Source organism: Neltuma alba, unplaced genomic scaffold, assembly GCF_004799145.2.
Source record: "Neltuma alba isolate B1F8T4 unplaced genomic scaffold, ASM479914v2 tig00001047_pilon, whole genome shotgun sequence".
Classification (NCBI taxonomy): Eukaryota; Viridiplantae; Streptophyta; class Magnoliopsida; order Fabales; family Fabaceae; genus Neltuma; species Neltuma alba.
Window position 1 is genome coordinate 6,757 of NW_021632302.1, and position 22,072 is coordinate 28,828.

Below are 22,072 nucleotides of genomic sequence, written 5' to 3' on the forward strand. Positions count from 1 at the left end.
ACTGAAAACTTCGAACTAGGAGCCATGTAGATAATGCCTCCAGATCTTTAGTGCAAAAACTACTGCCGCTAACTCCAAGTTATGGGTTGGGTAGTTTTCTTCATGTTGCCTCAGCTGCCTAGAAGCGTATGCCACCACCTTATTGTTCTGCATTAGCATACAACCCAAACCCTTTAGTGATGCATCGGTGTAAAGAACATACAGTACTCCAGGGATCGGAAGTGTAAGCACTGGAGCTGTAGTCAACTTGGTCTTCAGCTCTTGGAACGTTGATTCACATTTCTCCGTCCAAACAAACGGTTGATCCTTCTTGGTTAACCTAGTCAATGGCATTGCAATCTGAGAAAAGCCTTGGATGAACCTCCGATAGTATCCAGCTAATCCCACAAAACTCCGCACCTCAGTTACCAAGTACCGTGTCCACCTTGTTAGGATCCACTGCTACTCCCTGAGCTGACACCACATGACCCAAGAACTTCACTTCTTTTAACCAAAACTCATACTTTGACAGCTTAGCATACAACTGGTGATCCCTCAAAATCCGTAGTGCGATGTGAAGATGTTCTCGATGTTCTTCCTCACTTCTAGAATAAATCAGAATGTCATCGATGAACACTACCAAAAATCTGTCCAAATAAGGTCGGAAGATCCGATTCATATAGTCCATAAAGACAGCTAGAGCATTTGTCAGTCCAAAAGGCATCACCAAAAACTCATAATGTCCATAACGAGTTCGAAAGGCTGTTTTTGAAATGTCCTCTACTCGTACCCTCAACTGATGGTATCCTGACCTCAGATCAATCTTAGAGAAAACTGATGCTCTGACTAATTGGTCCAATAGGTCATCAATTCTAGGCAACGAGTACTTGTTCTTGATTGTGACCTTGTTTAATTGTCGGTAGTCGATACACAACCTCAAGCTACCATCTTTCTTCCTCACAAACGAAACCAGCGATCCCCACGGCGACACACTTGGTCGGATAAGTCCCTTTTCTAACAATTCTTCTAACTGCTTTTTCAACTTGACTAATTCTGAAGGAGACATTCTATAGGGAGCCTTGGAGATTGGGGTGGTTCCCGGAACAAGTTCTATGGAGAACTCCACTTCTCGCTCTGGAGGTAGTCCTGCAACCTCATCTGAAAACACCTCAGGGTAGTCCCTTACCACAGCTATCTGTTCAATTCCTCCTGTCTCATCCTCACTAATTGAAAAGAAGACAATGAAGGCCTGGCACCCTTTCCTCACCGCCTTCTCTACTTGAGCAGCTGACAACAAAACCGGACCACCTAATATTTCAGCACATAAGGCACCTACTGAAATCGTCACCAACCTCTTTTTACAATCAAGGATTGCTCCATTGGCCATCAACCAATTCATGCCAATAATCACGTCAATACCTTTCAGAGGTAGACAAAACAAATCTATTGTAGAATCTCAATTCTCAAACTGAAGTGCAAGCTCTAGACACGCTCTTCCAGTTACAACAGTGACTCCAGCAGGAGTAGACACTCTTAAGTCATAAAGTAGCTCAACCACAGGCAAGCTCAACTTCTGAGCATAGTCCATAGAAATAAAGGAGTGCGTAGCACCCGAGTCAAATAAAGCAGAAATAACATGCCCCTCAAGTAGAATGTTACCTCAAATCAAGCTTGGAGATGCAGAAGCCTTCTCATTTGTCATGGCATATACACGTCCCGGAACAGTAGAACGGCCAGCTTGAGGTGTCGGTTGACTCTCTAGACAGTTTCTAGCAATATGTCCCCACCGATGGCATTGAAAGCACTCCCAGCATTGCCCCGCATGTCTACCCCCGTATCTGGGGCACGGTCCAGTAACACTCGGGGTGGTCACTGATGAATCTCGACGGGAGCCCTGTCCCCCGCCAGTTTGATTGTTTGGATTCTGGCGCCTTTGCATAAAGCCCCTCTGAGCGTTCACCCTCTGATTCTGCCCTTGATTCTTGTTTCTTCTTGAGCTACTCGAGCTCCCAGAGCTATACTGACTCCTCTTCCCTACTCCTCCTGTAGGACCAGGATAATGGGCTGCTCTAGCTTGATTCTCAGCCCTCCTTGCCTCCACCACCTCTCTTGTCCTTCTAACCGCAACCCGCAGCTTCACACACATCTCCTCAAATGTACTGACCTCTAACAGGGCCAATTGCTGTTTCAACTCTGGCCTTGCACGATTCATCAATTGTTGAGCTAGCCAGAATGAATGATCTTCCGTTTGCCTAGGCACATACTTCGCCAAGTCTATAAACCTTGTGATAAACTGATCCTCATGCATCTCTCCCTGCTTCAAGGAATAGAATAGGAATTGCTTTTCCATTCGCAACTCCTTCGAAAAGAAGTGATCATAGAACATCCGCTTGAAGGTATCCCAGTCTAACTGAGATATATCAGAAGGTCTTGCACTATCCCACCAATGCCTTCCTTGCTCCACAAGATAGGTGACCGCTACTTGTACCTTGAGCGGGGAAAGACAAGGAATGGCAGTAAAGATTGTCTCCATCCGCTTAATCCACTTCTCTGCATCTGACGGTTCCAAACTTCCCTTGAACTGTGGAGGATCATGACGATGCACCTCTCTCCATACCTTGGTGATGTCATTCAGTAGCAGAGGGTAAATCACTCCCTCTGAAGTATCTCCTCCCTGGCTAACTGCTCGATGCTCCTCCCTCTAAGGTAAGTCTCCAGCTCGATCACCACCTCTAAACCCCCTTTCTCCTTCTCCTTGTGCCTCCATAGTCACCTCGTTCTCTCGATCCTCTTGATTGACCGACTCTTGGTGCTTCCTTGTGAAGTCTTCTTCAAACTTCCTCAATCTTTCTTCTACCACTGCTGTCATCATCTCCCTCATTTGTCTTAGAAAGGCCTTATTCTCTTGAGGCGGTCCGTTACCAACTGGATCCATTTGACGTGTCCGTACCATCCTTTCTCTCCCCAACTAAGGATGGAAACCCTCATTAGTAAAGAAAATAAAGGAAACACAAAACAAACAGGTAAGGTATGTATGAAGTATGTATATTGCCACTGGGAAAAGAAACAATTTCAAAGAAACGAATCGGCTCTGAATACCAATTTGTAAATCCCTTAACCCATAACATTATAACTCGTCATAAAATCACTACTATGGTAGAAAAGGAAATCTGTTAACATGAACTACCATAGTAGAAAGAAATTTGCATATATTTTTAGAAATTGACTTTCAAACTCGAGTCAAACCCAAACTCCGTTGCATGCAACTAAAAATCATTCATTAACATCTACTGGGCCTCCGAGCCTCCGGCCCGGGTAACAACATACATCACAAACAGCCTATCCAAATAGTTTTCAGCAAAATAAAGTCAGAGTTTCCTAAGACACTAGAAGTGGCCTTCGGCCAACCAAAATAAGGAGATAACATTCTCTCCAGTTTACAACAAGGCCGAGTAATCAAAATATTTCAAAAGGGATCCTAAACGTGGCAATATACAACTAGCTATACATATGCAAAGGCTAGAGGCCTAAAGCTAACCCAGCTCAACCCTTTGTGTCTCTTCCCGAAGGCACACGCCCGGAACCTTCACCTGAAAACATTGTAAACCACGGGGTGAGTGATTGAGCTCAAGATATTATTATCTTTTCATTACATTATCCATGATTTTGTGATATTTTCTGGCCCTTTTTAATGATTATTGTGCTTAATCTAGATTAAGAGTCTTTACTTTAAGTTAGTGTCTTTTTTAGGATAAAATTGTCATAATTGGTAATTAATTGTATTCAATTGATTTCTAGGACAATTGATACTTCAATTTGTTGCTTTTTTATTGTAGGACACTAAAGATTGGGGCCAGAATTGAAGAACTCAAGGCACAAGAAGTAAGAGAGGATCCTCTGCCTAAGTTTGCTGCGGCACACATCTTATTTTGCTGCGGCGAAAATCATCTGTTAAAGCAAGGCTCTCTGCCATGTTTCACCGCGGTGAACCTATTCTTCACTGCGGCGAACCTCTCGTATCAGCAAATCTCAGACCCGACCATTTCGGGAAATTTTGACCTACCCATCCCCAGAAACCGACCCATGCATGCAATTTTCAGGTTAGAAACCCTATTTTGGGTATGATGAGGTCAGACTCTCATTATTCAGCCTCCACCTATGTTTCTATCATCTTCTTCTCTCATCTCTCCCTCAGAAACCCTAATCCTCCATTTCCATTTCTTCCATCTGCTACTGTCATGGCTGAAGAACAATCTCTAGTTGGAGCTGATTCAAGAGCTGTGATGAGCTAAGCTTCTCAACTCTTGAATATGTTGGAAGAAGCATGAGTTCCCAGAGCTTCAAAGGGGAGTTAGCTTCATCCATAGTTCTAGTTCTTTATTTATGAATTTCTAGGTCTTAGGATTTGTAAATTGGGGCTGAACTATTTTGATTATGGTTGTAATCAATTCTAGATGATTATCTTGTGTATTGGATTAGATAATGTTGAATTTGAGCTTCAATATATGTGGTTACATATATGTTTCTATGCAACTCTTTTGATACTCTCTTTCTTGCATGGTATTGTTTGATTGTTAAGTTAATCTAGGCTTGCATTAAACCAAGTGCATTAATTAATCTTAATACACACACTAAGTGAGCTTAATAGGATCTTATGAGATGGGTGGCCATTGATTAAGATCCTAGACTTAAAGAGTTCTTTAAGGTTTTTCCTTTAGAAAACTTGGTGATTTTTACTCCCAAAATTATTTTAAACTATGATTGCTTCAAAGCCATTTTCAAGAGATTACCTATCATTAATTTCCACTTCATTACTACTATCTTAGAAAAATCCAAAAACATAGTAACCTAGATTTGATTTAATTGCATTTAGTTTTGGCACATTTCATTAAATGTTAAAAACCCAAAAACCCCCCTTTTTCATTACTCTGCATAACATTTAGTCTAACCTAGATAACTAACTAAGGCTCCCAAAAGAGAAACGACCTGAGTTTGCAATTATACAGCATAGCTTGGATAAATTTTTGAGTGAGAACCCCTAAGCGAACGATAAGAAAGGCTCTCTTTCAGTGAGACAACGTCCCAGTAACCAATCTTTCCAATTCAAGGTACTACTAAATAGGTGCTTGTGAGGTGTCAAGTGGGGCAGTTCACAAGTAATATGATAAATGATAGCCACAACAAGTATGCAAGTGCAATGATGCAATCCCATCAACCAAATCCCTCACTTTGGGGGGTTTTCAAGAGCTGAACCCGGCCTATCTCTCACTATGGGGGAGTTAAGGAGCCAAAAGGCCTATCCCTCACTATAGGGGACGTAAAGAGCCAACCATCATGCATTAATGGAGGCCTTACCACGTGGTAGTAACAATGAAACTCTCACCAATTCCCAATTCATGCATCATGCTCAAACTATAATCAAAGAGTAAATATTCATTTCACAATTAACCTCTTTCAGTGGCCTATCTTTCACAAGCTACAAATTCAATCAATATCAATTTAAACCCCACAAGACGGTTTTCCTTTTCAATATACGATATACACTTTGAACACATTTGTTATCCGGAGCACAAAACATAAATCCACTCACAATACCACAAAAGCATGTACAAAGGATTGGAAAGTGATTGCCTCTCGCTTGAGCAAGGAAAAACAAACCGACAATACGGCCCCGCTCACCAATAAGGCTTACAACCGGTCTACACAAGCACACAAACACACAACCACCATGTATTAGCTTTCAACTAATAATGTGGCCAAAACAACAATTGGGGACACAAAAATTCCTAGCTCCAACTAAAACTCTACCCAACTCAAAGGGTATAACCATCAAAACAACACTTCAAGGTCATAAAAGTCCATATAAAACCTTAATTCCTTTCCAAACATGGATTAGAATTCATACCCTCAAGGACCCACTATAGAAATTCAACACCCAAATCATCCCATTTGAACAATTGAGGTTCTAACAACAATCTAAACCGATTAAACATCCAATTTAACCCTCCTTATCATAACCCAAATCACAAAACTCAAAATCAATCTCCACATTGTCATCCTTAGTCACAAACCTCCCAATCTCATGAACCCTAACTTCAAAAACTCAAGGTTCTTTAAATCCAAGAAAACTACACTGATTAAATACTTAGACTAACCTAAAACAATCAACTAAACTCAAAACAATCAGTCAAAAACCTCAATTCCATCACAACCTAGAAAACTCTAGGGTTCCACTATAAATCCTCAAAAATTCCAAGAAAGAAAGTAGATTAGAGGTTAAAATTACTTACTTGAGGTAATGGATCCTTAGAAATGCCCCCTCCAAGCCAAAATATTGAAACCCTAGCAGAGCCTCTCTCTCTACCTCAGATTTTTCTAATTTTTGCACAACTGAACCCCTCCCGCGACTATATAGATTCGGACTCCTTCGCCGCGGCGAACTAATCCCGAGAGGGATTACTCACCTGAAAACCCGACTTCGCCGCGGCGAACTCCAATCTTCGCCGCGGCGAAAGCTTCCCGAGAGGAAACTCTCGCTCGCCTAGAAAACATTTGCCGCAGCATACCCCTACCTTCACTGTGACACCTCATGTTTAAATCAATTAACTTTCCTTGCGGAAGCATTTGGAATCACTTTTGAAGGCTACAATTGATGAAAAATCAAGTTCGAAAATTTTCATTTACGGGTTACTATTCATTGTCACCTTAAAATGTGACAAACTTCAAAAATTCATAACTAATTATAGAAAAATTGAAATTGAGTGATTCCAAGTTCTACAGAAAGCTCTTTGGATAAAATTTTGAGGAAAAATAGTTTCTGAACTGATTGCCTTGAAATTCGAGCTCAATTTCCTTTGAAAAATTTACTGTTCATTTGGTCATTTTCGGATTTTACTGTATTTTTGCCTAACTTTGGAAAGGCATAACTTTCTGCTCGGTCATCGGAATCGGGCAAACTACCCCTCATTTTAAATAGAAACATCAGATCTCTTTGCTTGCCAAATCTTATGACCTAACTCACTCGTTTGATAGGTCAAACTGGAGCTACAAACTCACTGCTCCAGGACTTACGTTTTATCCCTTAACATCTCTTTAATTCTTTTTATTTCTTTGGCATACATAACATGGCCTTACTCTTTCCCATTCATGCTCATACACTTTCATTCATGCCATAAATATTATAATTAAATACATGGCATCATTGGCATCCATAACATAGTTCACAAAATAGTAGAATTATACATATATCAACAGTCTCATCCATTAACAAGAATAATTCTCCGCTTACTTCTCCTTGCTTCTCATGCCATTATTGCCCATCATTGACTGACCTAAATGGTTGGTTAGGGAGGGGTGAGATTCGGGAGAATCTCAGTAGCAAACACTACCCATAAGCATGCAAGACATAATGCACATGCATGACATGTTATAACATTAACACATGAATGCCATGGAAAGTAAGCTAAAGCATTTCATGCTTCCATAACATATTGCCAAGGCAAAACATAACATAAACTTGCAAACATAACTTTGCAAACATTTCATCATAGCTTAGTCACATCATGGCAACACAATCACATCATGCAAGCATACATATCAAGCACACAGTATAGGTAAGTTCACTACCTTGTAACATGGCTTTCCCCTTGCTTTTCCTTTGGTTTCCTTGCCTTTCCAACCATGTGGACATTCCGTCAACATCACCAAACATCCTCTTGGATGTTCCAAAGGTCCTAAACATAGTCACATTGATCATACAAACCATTAGGACCACTAGATTACATAAAGTTCAAGACTAGCTTTCTTGAACCTCAACCCTTTCTCTTAGTCTTAGGGTTTTCTTTCCAACTTTTCTAACATATATCTTATCATTTCCCATCCTTAAGATCCATTTCTTGTCAATTAGGACCACTTTAGATGGCCTTAGATTCAAGAATACCAAATCTGGAAATTTTGCTTCGCGGGTACTGTTCACGCAGAATTTCCAGAATTTTTGCTCAACTTTGAAAATTCATAATTAATTCTAGAAAAATCCAAATTGAGTGCTTCCAAGTCTCACTGGAAGATCCTTAAGTTAAATTTAAATGAAAAATAGTTTCAAGAGCCAATTCTACACCGAAAATGTACGGAACTCGAAACTCTTCCAAAAGTTCAACACTGTTTCCAGATTTCAAACCCTAACTTTGAAAAATCACCATAAATCGTACACATATCCAAATGAAGTGTTCTACCTATGGATTTAAATCTCACAGAGTGTACTTTAAGCATGCAAAATTTCAGAATCAGATATGCACAGTAACTAATCTGAAATAGGCATAAAATCAGGTGCTATAACCATCACATACCTTGTTTTAGAGTTTGATCTGGCTTGGAACCACTTGGCCTTTCTTTCTCCCTCTTCTTTCTCTCTCTAGAAACCATTTTGCAAGAGCTTCCCCATGGATTCCTTATGCTTGGACGAAATGGTAGGGAGGGGAGGGGGTATTTATAGAAAAACAGACCGAATCTGGACCGTTGATCTTAAAAATACGTGGCTCGATCTGGACCGTCCATTTTCTCTTTTGATCTTACGGTGACAAGTGTCCTATGACATCATGCTTACCTCATCATGATGACATCATGCTTACATCATCAAGCCACATGTCTTTAATCCGACCGCACACGTGCCTTGCATCCGACCGTACACGTGTCTTCCATCTAGCCGTACACGTAATATTTTCTTTTTCTCATCTAACCGTACACTTGTCACTTTTATGTCCTTTCATCATTTATGGCATTAAAATAGGGAGAAAATAAATGGAAATTCGTGCAAAAATATCTCCTTAATTATTTCTCCACCTATCAAGCCAATCTTGCACCATATCAGATACTTTTCGGGTCCTGACTTACCCTGTACCACCAGGACATGTTCTGACACTATTTTCTCATCTTAATTAAGTACATATATGGTGCCACCTTAGAGGAGCATAGATGAAAATAATTAGCTCTACTGACAGGCTACTTAACCTTACTGAGTCATGCAGTAGAGATTTTGCTATAATGGGTAGACAAAAGATTGTCTAAAATATTCCCATACTGCGTTCTGATTTTTATGCTGTCCATAAATATCTTCTGGTGACTCAGCATGATGACTCGTAGGTGTCATGATTACGCTTGATGACTTAGCATGATGACTCGTCGATGTCATGATTACGCTTGATGACTCAGCATACTGACTCAGCATCGTCATAATGGCTCTTAGATATTTTCTTTGGTTTTGTCTCCTATTTAGGGGACAAAATTATTTAATATTTGACTGGAGCATTTTATTCCATCCAGAGCTCCAAAAATTCATCCAAAAATATCATAAAATTCCTCATATTCTAGAAAAATCTGTGAATTTTCTCAGGTCATAACTCAACCTGTAGCCCCACTTAAAAATCATTCTTTAAAATGCCTTTTTTGGGCACAACTGGCTTTTAAGTATTCTTAAAGCCATTTTGCTTGTCTTCTAGGGATGAGACTAATTTTATAATTTTCTACAGTCTCTTAGATCATACATCCCTATTTTACCATAATTTTCTGAGGTTTCCTTATGACTCAAACAATTAAATCTACCTCTACATCTTAAATTGAGCCATAAACTTCTAAATTCCTTTTAAGTTACCTCAGGGGTATTTTCATCATCTCTCTTCACAAAAGAGTCTTAGAATATTATTTCCCATTTTCTGGGATTTTCTTAGAATTTTCTAAGTACTTTCCATTTTTACCCCTGATGGCCGTAACTTTCTGAATTTACGGTTTTACCCCTGCTTAGGCTCAACCTCATAAAACAATCTCTTTGAGGCTTCTAACTTAACCTTTGGTCTGTATCTAGCCTCTTTTCTCTTTCTGGGCCTTTGAGACTTTACTGGATTCTCTAACTTTGATTACCCTTTAGCCCCTTAAAACATTCACTTTGCAGTTTAGTCCCTAAAACTGCTTTAACTTTCTTTCTCATCTTTAAGACCTCTACTAAAAAGGGGTCTGGTAGCCTATCTCATTTAGGCTATTTCTGATACTTCTAGGTCCAAAAATCAAGATGTTACATTCACCGCGGCGAAACCTGCCCAAAAGACAAAGCCTACCTGGAACTCCCGGTTCGTCGCGGCGAAGTTTGGCGAACATACCCTGAGAGGGGTATGTTCACCTATACCTCCAACATACCTCAAATCTAACCCAAACACCAATATCAACATTAATCACTAATCTATCCTCAAAATCAACCAAAAGAGGTTATTAAAAACCCAATAAAACTCAGGATGTTACAGATAGCATATCCAAGGAACAAGAAATAAACAACATGCTTAGATTTCATTTAACAACATATGCATTCATAATACATCATTTAAATCAATCCTCAGCAATGTAGTTCAACATACATAGCCATCTTAGGAACATACATAGCAATCAAGTATGCCAGACTAACCTACTACGGTTAGCTGTAACAATACAAGTTCTATATCAATGTTACGAGGATCTAACCATCTAAAAATAATGAATCTTAACAAAGTTTTCAAGGTGCTGGATGTAATCCTCCACACCTAAATCCACTATCTGATTCAGGTGAGAGAACTCATACCCAGAAGGGTAAATATGGAAGCATGTCTGTCATTGTATAGATCCAGTCCTTGGTGTCTAGATAAGGGTTACCCAGTCCTTGAGTCTGATATAACAACTTTACTCCTTGAAGGTATTTTAAGTAAATGTTCAAATCTTACTGATCCTCATCTTTCCTGATATGTCAACCTAAGAATTCCAACTTCTCTCTCAACTGATCCTGACTATGGATCTTAGGCTCAGTCGGAACAGGGATAGGTACTATGGGTGTCAGGGGTATCCCTGGCTTGGTACTAGGTCCGAGGATGTTGCTTGGGTGTACACTTAGGGTAACAAGCTGTCTGCAAGACTGAATGTCAAAACTAGGGTCCATTGGTTCCTGATACAAATCAGTTGTGGGATCTACCAGGTTACTGGGTCCAGGAAGGTTCACTAAATCCTTAACAGTAATCTCTAAAAGGTTAGCCCCATGCTCTGGATAATTGTTAGACTCTTTTGTTGACTATCCTGGGCTAGCAGTCCCCATAGTCCATCCCACTGGATCCTCTTTTGTGAGATCAATTATGTTAGTATCCCCATCATTAACTGACTTCTCAGATCTAGTATCCCCATCCATTGTGTTTTCCATCACAACTCCTGCAACAATATGTCAATTTTCCTTTTAACTGACACATTAACTAAGCAGAGCATTCTATCCTATGCCAGAACCTCTGCTTTGATACCAAAAATATCACACCTTACTACCTTTCTCCCTTAAAGCTTCCACCTTTGTTCTTTAAATTTTAGAGTTTGTTTCCTTAAATCCTAAAAATTTCCTCTTAACTCATTCCTACATGATTTTTCATGTAGATTCCAATTATCTACTCATATTTACCAAAATAAAATTGCTTCTTCCAGTTTCAGCTTGGCCTAACCAAAAGGGTTCATTGTCCAAAATTACAACTTTGATTATATGGCTTCTAACACTTGTTCTTTAGGTTTACCCTATACTATTTTCCATTTTGAACACAATAGAAGCCTCAAAACTTTGAAAAAGACATCCTGGGATTCAGCTCTAGCTTTGGTCGAAATGGTTCTTATGCAACATAACAAAGAAAACACTTCAAAAATAACCTACAACCACTTGTAACCACTAGGATCTATCATGTTTTGAAGTGTTCTAGCAAGATTGAACAATAAAACTTCCTTCTCCACTCAATAAACATTTTTACCAGCTCAAGAAAAAGGGGAGAACCAGAAATTCTAACATACAACTCAAGCAAACAAGGCAAGGGACAACTTAGAACCAAAAACTAACCTTGGATCTTAGTTAGATGATCAAAGTTGCTCCCTTTCTCTTGATTTCTCCATCAAGCTCTCTTTTTCTCTCTCTTCTTGCCTTGGCTGAAACACTAATCATATTTTAGGGGGAGGAACAGCTCAATTAATGCACCAAAATATCTCAACCACCATCATAAATGAGTTGCCAAGTGTCACCTTCCTAATTAGTCTTGAAATTTCTCTTTTAATTAAGTAAATCATAATGTAATTAAATTTCAAAGTCAAGATCCTCTCCACTTAATGCTTGACACTTGGAAAGCTTTAATTACCGTCTATTAGAGGCTTGACAAGTGGCAACTTGTGGGCTAAGTAAAGTGCAAGACTCTAGTCTTCACTTTATCGGTGCACTTTTACTCCGCGATTAACTTCTTTTCTATAATTATAGTATTCTGGCCTCTGTAATTATTTTCTGTCACATCCATAATTTATTCTCCTCATTTTTATCTTCCCAAATTGCCCTTTTTGTCTCAAATTTAATTTCTCAATAATTAAATAAAAAGGGAAACTAATTTCCTTCTCTTTATTGATTTTTCCACTTTTCAAAGGAATTGGGAAAAATCTTGGATACTTGAGGGTCTTCTTTTAATTTTATAATCTCTTATAATTCCTTGGGATATCATAAGAATTTTCTTGGGATTTTATTCTCCTTCCAATTATTTATTTGGAATTTTCCAAATAAAAGATCTTAAACTAGCTTAAATCGCCCTTAAATTCCTTTGTAATTTCTCTAAGGGCAATTTGGCCATAAAACTAATTTTATAATCCCATATAATTCTCAAGGAATATTGTCCTTATTTTTTCTTAATTTTTTGAGGCTTGAAAATATTTTTTCATAATTATTCTTGACCAATTTTTTCTTAATTAGTCAAACTTTCCATAATAGGCTTGGAAAACTATAATAATTATTTTCCACCAAAATTCTTCTATTTCTCCTTGTCATTTTTGGCCTTTAAATATTTAGGAATATTGCTTATTCCTAATTACTATAGTACTGGTTGTGACATCTCACCCCCTCCCTAACCAACTATTTAGGTCAATCAATGATGGACAATAATGGCATGAGAAGCAAGGAGAAGAAAGTGGAGAATTATTGATGTTAATGAATAAGATTAATGGTCAATGTATAACTCTCCTACATTGTAAATTATGTTTATGAATGCCATCAATGCAATATATGTGCTTAAAATGTTTATGGCATGAATGAAAGTGTATGAGTATGAATGGAAAAGATCAAACCCAAGTTATGTATGCCGAATAAATAAAAAGAATTAAAGTAAAGTGTGGTTAAGGGATAAAACGTAGGTTCTAGAGTAGTTATCTTCAAGTTCCAGTTTGACCAATGAAATGAATGAGATAAGTCATAAAATTTGGAAAATTTATAGTACACATCTCACGCTTTAAAGTGGGAGGTAGATCACCTCAATTAGATGTATACACATGGAGATATGAATTTCCACAATTGTAGTACAAAATCTAAAAGTTATAGATTTTACCAAATGAACAGTAATTTTTATTGATTAAATTGTATGTATTGGGCAAAGATAAGTCCAATTGGATATTTTTTCATTAAAAAGCATTGAAAGATCTTTCCATAGAATTTTGGAACACCTCCATATGATTTTTTTAGAATTAGTTATGGTTTTTTCAAAGTTGGAATTGAAATCTAAAAAATGTACAGTGAATAGTAATTTCTAAAAAATAACGTCCTAAATGAGATTTTTGAGCTTAAGACCATCCAATGTGGTCTAAAATGATTCTAGTTGAACTCTAAGTCATTCTAGAAGTAAGGTGTGACAATAGACAAATTTGGAATAGGATATGATCCTACTCAGGATAAGAGAAAAGGAAAGAAGAAATGTGGTGAATGATCATATATCTGACATTCTTTAGAAATTCAATTTATTTGTCTAGTCATTTCGCACATTGTTCTTACTGTAGCTGTAAGGGTCATACGATGTCTTCTCATCATCAAAAGAAGAAAGGAACTGATGAAACATTAAAATAGGTGCCTAAAGGTACTTACGTACTACAGACAAACCATACTAACCTGAAAGGACCCAAGAAGATATGGGTACCTAGTGCATGATTTTTTTGATGTAGGTTTGTCTTAAGGCATCCAGAACAAACAAATGGTACATTGATAGCAGATGCTCTAGGCACATGATGTAACACCTTATGTTTATACCAATTAACTTGCCTTGCGGAAGCATTTGGAATCACTTTTGAAGACTACAAGTTATGAAAAATCAAGTTTGAAAATTTTCTTTTACAGATTACTATTCATTGTAACCCAAAATTGTGGCAAACTTTAAAAATTCATAACTAATTGTAGAAAAATCAAAATCGACTGATTCCAAGTTCTATGGAAAGCTCTTTAGATAAAATTTTGAGAGAAAATAGTTTCCAGACTGATTTCCTTAAAATTCAAGCCCAGTTTTTCTTGAAAAAGTTATTGTTCATATAGTCATTTTTCCATTTTCCACTTATTTTAGCCCAACTTTGGAAGGGCATAACTTCTTGTGTGGTTATGAGGTTCAGGTGAACTAACTCTCATCTTAAAGAGAAAAATCCCATCTATTTGCTCACCAAATCTCATGGCTATACTCACTCGATTGCTTAATTTGACTTTGGTCAAAGTTTAGGTCTATAATGTTGACTTTTATCCCCCTTGGAAGGATAAATTGTCTTACTTGACCAATTACTTGCATACTAATTCTCCTACCATATAATCATGCATATTGGACAACACTAGTATGCTTTCACATATTAACACATAAGCTAGCATATATCCATAACTTAAAGCCTTAAAGCATACTCTTAATTACATTCATCCAACATAAGGTTTTTTTTCATTCTTCTTCTTCTTCTCGAAGCAAACTTAATTCTCCACTATAGCTACTTCTTTTCCTTTGCTCTTGGAGGTTGAAGGCCCTAGGGTTTGTTAAATATGGGGGTAAGATTCTTGGGGAATCTTAGTAGCACATTGCATACATTACTATGGTTACATATCACAATGTAATTCAAGCTACATGCATACATACATACTTAAGTATTATGTACTTGCCATGGAAAAACATAACATCATAACATAACATATCATCTCAACCTTGCATAAACTAAGGTATACATGCATGGAGGCATCATGGCATAACATCATAACACATAGCAATGAACATACAATGTATAGTAACTCTAACAAGCAATGGAATGCAAAAGCTACCTTGTTGGCTTTCCTTCCTCTTGAACTCTTTTCTCTTGACTAGATCTTTACCCCTTTGTTGTGTATAGCCTATTAGGCAACCAATGACACAACATTAAGCATTACTTCAACTCCATAACTTAACATAACCCCTTAAACCCCTTTTTTCTGGACTTTTAGGGTTTATTTTTCTAGCTTTGATTCTTGAACTTTCTTGGGCCTTTCCTACATAATTTTCCATGTAGAATCCATTTATCATATTAGTTTTATGAAAATCCAATCCCTTCCAATTGACTTAGCTTGGCCGAACCATATATATTTGTAGGGAAAAGGATTTTCAACCAAACTAACATGTAACCACTTAATCTTTAACCTTTAACCATGCTTAATCTTTAACCTTTAACCATGCTTAATCTTCATCTAAACCATTCCTTATCATTTTGATAAAATTTGGGCAGCACTTCCCCTTAGGAAAATGACTTTCTATCATCATTAAAATAGCCTAAAACTAACATACCATCATTATAACTTGAAATGGAAGAGTTTTAGAAGCTTACCTTGCTTCCAAATGACTTTCTCTCACTAGAAATCTTCTCTTTCTCTCTCTACATGAAAATTTGTAAGAGGTTTCCTACTTGAAAGGTCTTGCATGAAATGAACATGTGAGGGGGTATTTATAGGCTCCATATTTCACTAATTCCACATATGTCCTTCTTGCATAAGATTTAATCTTAGCCCTCCAATTTTGACCCCTTTCCACATGTACAAATCTTAGGCTATGTGGCTTAATATGTTGACACTTGGATGGTGAGTCACTAAGGCTTATGTCATCGTTCTTATCCATTAAGATTAATTAGGCTTTAATCAAGGTTAATTCTCTTAATTCCTTGATTAACTTGGCTAATTACCCTTCTAGAAACTTTTGACTTTTCAAAGATAGATGGTTAAATCCTAGCCATCCAATGAACCATGTTTGCCACGTGTCACGATCCTACAAAAGATGACTTAACCATAATCATTTTACTTATCCCTAACTAAATTTTAATCTAACTTGATTTAGTATTTTCTTTTCCTTTTTCTATTTATTTTCTTTTTTCCTTTCTTGGCCAATTTGGGCATGACATGTGTCTTTGACATTCTGTCAGAAATTTTACCACCCCAGTTGTCCTGACAATCTATTGAATCGTAATATAATATTGGTTTATGTTATCTGATAGCCGAAAAATTCTAGTATCTCAGAATTCTTATATTAGATCACCATTAATTATATCTCAGTAAAGGGAACTTTCTTGATTAATTTCATAATTTTTCTCCCCATATAACTCTTTAAATTGTCATTTCCGTAAAAACAGACAATCTACCAATATTAATTTAGCTTTATATTCAATTAAAGCTAACCTCCTCATCATTTAGGGTTGGAAATAATTTCCTAAATGAATTTCCTTTAATTTTTCATAATTTTCTGAGATCTCTAGGTATTTTTAATAATTGATATTGGCCAATAAAAGGCACATATATGGCGCCACCTTAGAGGAGTAGAGGGGAAAAAAATAGTCAACACTATTGACCAATTAGTCAACTTTATTGAGTCACATAGTAGAAATTTTGCTCTACCGGGTAGATAGGGAACTGTCTAACACTTACCCGTATTGCATTCTAATTTTTCTACTGCCCATAAAATATCTTCTAGTGACTCATACGATGACTCATCACCCTCATAAATGAAGCACATGGGAAAGAAGAAGAGAATTCAAGTTAAACTTGTCTTCCTCAAAATATCTGAGATATTTTCTAACTTTGTCTCCTAATTAAGGGATATTAATTATTTAACATTTGACTGGAGCATTTTATCCCATCCTGAACTCTAAAAATTTATCTATTTATACCATAAAATTCGTCAATTCTGTAGAAAATTTATGAATTTTCTCATATCATAACTCAGACCATAAGTATTTCTTTTTAAATTTCCCATAACAAACTCATAAACTGCAGTTCTGGCCTTAAAAAATGTTAAAGCCATTCTGCTGGCCTTCAAGGGTTGAGACTAATTTTATAAATTCTATAGCCTCTTAGATCATACATTCCCATTTTATCATAACTTTTTGAGGTTTCCTTATGAACCAAACAATTAAATCTACCTCTACATTTCAAACTGAGCCATAAACTTATAAATTCCTTTTAAGTCAACCCAAATTTTCATCATTTCTCCTCATATACAGGCCTTAAAATGTCATTTTCCATTTTCTGGAATTTTTTAGAATTTTTTTGGGTGTTACTACTTCCATTTTTACCCATTCTTGGCCTGAACTTTTCAAAATTACAGTTTTGCCCTTGGTCAAGTAAACCTCATAAATCACCCTATTATGGCCTCTATCATAACCTTGGTCTAAACTGACCTCTTTTCTCATTTCTGGGCCTCGAGACTTCACCGGAGCCTCTATCTTTCTTTACATTTTAGTCCCTAGAACTTTCTCTATTTACAATTTAGTACCTAAAACCCTTCAATATTCCTTTTACATTTCTGGGACTCCTGCTCATAGGGATTTAGTAGGCTACCTATCTTAGGCTAATTCGTGTATTCTTAGGCCCAAAACTTAGGGTGTGACACATGACGAGTGACAATGACAAATTCTCCACATTCAAACCCAAAGAAGGTGGTAAAGTAAGCTTTAGAGGGAAATCAATATGGAAGAATAGCCAGAATTGGAGAAACAGGAAGTGACAAGGGAATGAAAGTTGAAGACGTGTACTACGTTGAAGGACTATGTCACAATCTGCTTAGTGTTAGTTAAAGTGCCAACAAAAACAACTAGATAATCTTCAATTCGGAGGAATATATGATCATCGGCAAGGATGACCTACCACTTAAGAAGGAAGAACTAAACCTGAAACTAAGAGTTCCAAGGGATAGTAACTGCTATACTATTCAAATAGATTTAAAGCTTTCTAAAAACTGTTTTGTAAGTAAAAATGATAAAAGTTGGTTTTGACATAAATGTCTTGCTCACATAAATATGAATTAACTAAGAAGAATTGAGTTATTAGTTTACCTAAAATTCAGTTTGAACATAATATTATCTGTGATGCTTGTTAGAAGAGAAAACAAAACAAAGTCCCCTTTAAATCAAAGAAGACAGTCTCAACTCAGAGACCACTCCAAATGCTTCATATGGATTTGGTTGGTCCATCAAGAGTTAAGAGCTTCGGTGGAAACTCATATACTCTTGTGATACTTGATGACTATTCAAGATTTACTTGGCCTCTATTTCTCTCCTCAAAAGATGAGACTTTTAGTGCATTCATTGTTTTTGCTAAAAAGGTCCAAAATGAGAAAGGTATATCTATTGTGTCAATCAGGACTGATCACAAAGGAGAATTTAAGAATAATGAGTTTGCTGGTTATTGTGACAAACAAGGAATCGATCACAACTTCTCAGTACTAAGAATGCCTCAACAAAATAGAGTAGTGGAACAAAAGAACAGAGTACTCACAGAAATGGCCAGAGCAATATTGAACAAAAAGGGAATATCTCAAGTGTTCTGGGCAGAAGCTATGAGTACGGTATGTTACATCTCCAATAAAGATACATCATAACATTATTCAGAAAGACTCCTTACAAGCTGTACAAAGGAAGGAAGCCAAACCAAGCTCATCTAAGAATCTTTAGAAGCAAATACTACATCCACAACAACAACAAAGAAAATCTTGGTAAATATGATCCTAAAGCTGATGAAGATTTATTTCTGGGTTATTCTAACTATAGTAAAATTTATAGAGTTTTTAATAAAAGAACTTTCACTATTGAAGAATTGATTCACGTTGTGTTTACTGAAACTAAGTCAATTTCAAAACCTCTAGATGATGACACTGAGATTGTTCAAGGTCTTGAAAAACTAAGTCTAGGCAAGTCTTCCAACAAAATGCTTTTTGTAGAAAATGAAGAGAATAAAGATAATTCGAATAAAATATTTTCTCAAGATAATCTAAAACAACCTAAGGCTTGGAGTCATAATAAAGACTACTCTGTAGACCAAGTCATTGGTGAAGTCAATAAAAGGGTCAAAACCTAGAGACAGGTGTTCAATGAACTGCGTTTCTCTTCATTTATTTCAAACATTGAACCAACCAATGTTGATGAAGCTCTATCTGCTGAATTCTGGATAGCGGCCATGCAAGAAGAGCTGAACCAGTTTGAGAGGAATCAAGTTTAGGACTTGGTACCCCGACGTAATGACTATCTAGTCATGGACACCAAATGGGTATTCAAGAATAAGCTCGATGAATCTACATATATCATCAAGAACAAAACCAGATTAGTTGCAAAAGGCTACAATCAAGAAGAAGGTATTGATTATGAGTAAACATATGCTCTAGTAGCTAGATTAGAGGCTGTACAAGTACTCTTAGCCTTTGCCTGCATAAAAGATTTCAAATTATATCAAATGGATGTCAAAAGTGCCTTTTTGAAACGTTACATAATAGAAGAAGTGTTTATTGAACAACCACCTTGTTTTGAAGATCTAAATCTTCCTGATGATATAAATTGAAAAAGTCCTTATATGGTTTAAAACAGACACCTAGAGCGTAGTATAAACGTCTTAGCAATTTCCTGATAGAAAAAGGTTTTGAAAGAGGCAAGGTCAACGTAACACTTTATAAAAAGGAACTCTTAATAGTTCAAATTTATGTAGACGATATTATATTCAATGCTACTGATGAAGATCTTTGCCAACAGTTTGCTAAGCTATTACAGGAGAATTCAAGATGTCGATGATGGGAGAATTGAATTTCTTTCTAGGGTTGCAAATTAAACAGAGGAAGAATGGTATATTCATATCACAAACAAGTACCTGAAAGAGCTCCTAAAGAAATATGGTCTGGATCAGGCACAAGATGTAAACACTCTAATGAGCTCAACAATTTCTCTAGATGCGAACGAGAAAGGCAAGAATGTGAATTTGACTAAATATATAGGAATGATTAGATCACTGCTCTATGTCACATCCAGTAATATGACAATTAGGAATAAGAATATTCCTAAATATTTAAAGCCAAAAATGACAAGGAGAAATAGAAGAATTTTGGTGGAAAATAATTATTATAATTTTCTAGGCCAATTATGAAGAGTTTGACTAATTAAGGAAAATTGGTCAAGAATAATTATGGAAAAATAATTCTAAGTCTCAGAAAATTAAAGAAAAATAAGGACAATGTTCCTTGAGAATTATATGGGATTATAAAATTGGTTTTATGACCAATTTGCCCTTAGAGAAACTACAAAGGAATTTGAGGGCAATTTAAGCTAATTTAAGGTCTTTATTTGGAAAGTTCCAAATAAATATATTTAAGAAGAATAAAATCCCACAAAAATTTCTATGATATCCCAAGAAATTATAAGAGATTATGGAATTAAAAGAAGACCCTTAAGGGTCCAAGATTTTTTCCAATTCTTTTGAAAAGTGGAAAAATCAATAAAGAGAAGGAAATTAGTTTTTCTTTTTATTTAATTATTGGAAAATTAAATTTGAGACAAAGAGGAAAAATTGGACAAATAAAATGAGGAGAATAAATTATAGATCTAACAGAAAATAATTACAGAGGTTAGAGTACTGTAATTATAGAAAAGAAAAGTTAAACCGGAGTAAAAGTGCACCGATAAAGCAAGAAGCAAAGTCTTGCACTTTACTTGGCCTACAAGTTGCCACTTGTCAAGCCTTTAATGGATGGTAATTAGAGCTTTCCAAGTGTCAAGCTACCAATGGAGAGGATCTTGACTTTTGAAATTAATTTCATTGTGTCATTAAGTTAATTAATAGGAAAATGCAAGACTAAGTAGGCACTTGACACTTGGCTTCTCATTAATGTGGGTAGATGGGATATTTTCTGTGCATTGAATGAGCTTCTCCCCCCCTAAATCTGATCTACATTTCAGCCAAGGAGAGTTAGAGAGGAAAAAGGAAGAGCTTCAAAAGAAAACCAAGAGAAAGGCATCAACTTTGCATTCAATCAAGGATTCAAGGTGAGTTCTTAGTTCTAGATGTGTTCTTGCCTTGTTTTCCTTCTCTTTTATGGTTGAAAAATCTGTCTCCTCTCTCTTTAATGGTTGGCCAAATTGAACAATAAAAAGGGAAGGGAGTTTGGTTGTTAGATCTTGCTAAGACACAACAACACAAGTTAGATCCTAGTGTTTGCAAGTGATTATAGTTGGTTTTGAAGCATTTTTCATGGTTATTTCCTTGAGTGTTATTTTCAGCCAAAGCAAGATCTAAACCCTAGGATATGTTTTTCAAAGTTTTGAGGCTTTCATTGTGTTCACAATGAAGAATAGTGTAGGGTAAACCTAAAGAACAATGTTGAAAGCCATAGAATCAAAGTTGCAATTTTTGGGTTTTAAACCCTAAGGGTTCGGCCAAGCTGAAACTGGAAGAGGAAAATTTATTTTCTTAAATGCAAGTAGATATTTGTAATCTACATGAAAAATCATGTGGGGTTGAGTCAAGAGGGAATTTTTAGGGTTTATGAAACCAACTCTAAAAATTCAAGAACAAAGATGGAAGCTTTAAGGGGGCTTAGGAGTTACTTGAGTTATGCTATTGATTTTTGAGGAAATGGTTAATGATTCTTGCTACCCTTTTTGTGGATTGTCATGTTAGGGTTTGGCACTTGTGAAGCAAGAAGGAACAACAAGAAAAACAAAAAAGCATTGGATTAAGGTAGTGGGATCTAATTAGCCATTAATGTTAACTTTGCATTGTTATTTATGGCATGTATGCTTGCTATTATATGGTTGAACTATGATGTTGTGATATGGTTGCTCCTTGCATTTGTTGCCATGGCCTTGCATGTTGAGGCTGCCTATTTATAAAAATTAGTTCTCCTATGATAGCTAATGTTGAAATGCTTTATAATGATGCATGTTAATGTTTGGTTGATTGATCTTGCTACTGGGATTTCTTAAAATCTCATCCCCCAAATAAATCCAACATTTTAGGGCC

General features: G+C 36.5%; 1 protein-coding gene across 1 annotated transcript; it reads right to left on the bottom strand.

Moving 5' to 3' along the window:
- Positions 1-1,639: 1,639 nt before the first annotated feature.
- On the bottom strand, positions 1,640-2,512 carry LOC114749864 (uncharacterized). Its single transcript, XM_028938407.1, has one exon. It carries the CDS (start codon positions 2,510-2,512, stop codon positions 1,640-1,642), a length of 873 nt encoding a protein of 290 aa, XP_028794240.1.
- Between the last annotated feature and the right edge of the window lie 19,560 nt (positions 2,513-22,072).

Excerpts from the sequence above, each read along its gene's own strand:
- LOC114749864 (XM_028938407.1), bottom strand. The coding sequence starts at position 2,512 with ATGGAGACAATCTTTACTGCCATTCCTTGTCTTTCCCCGCTCAAGGTA.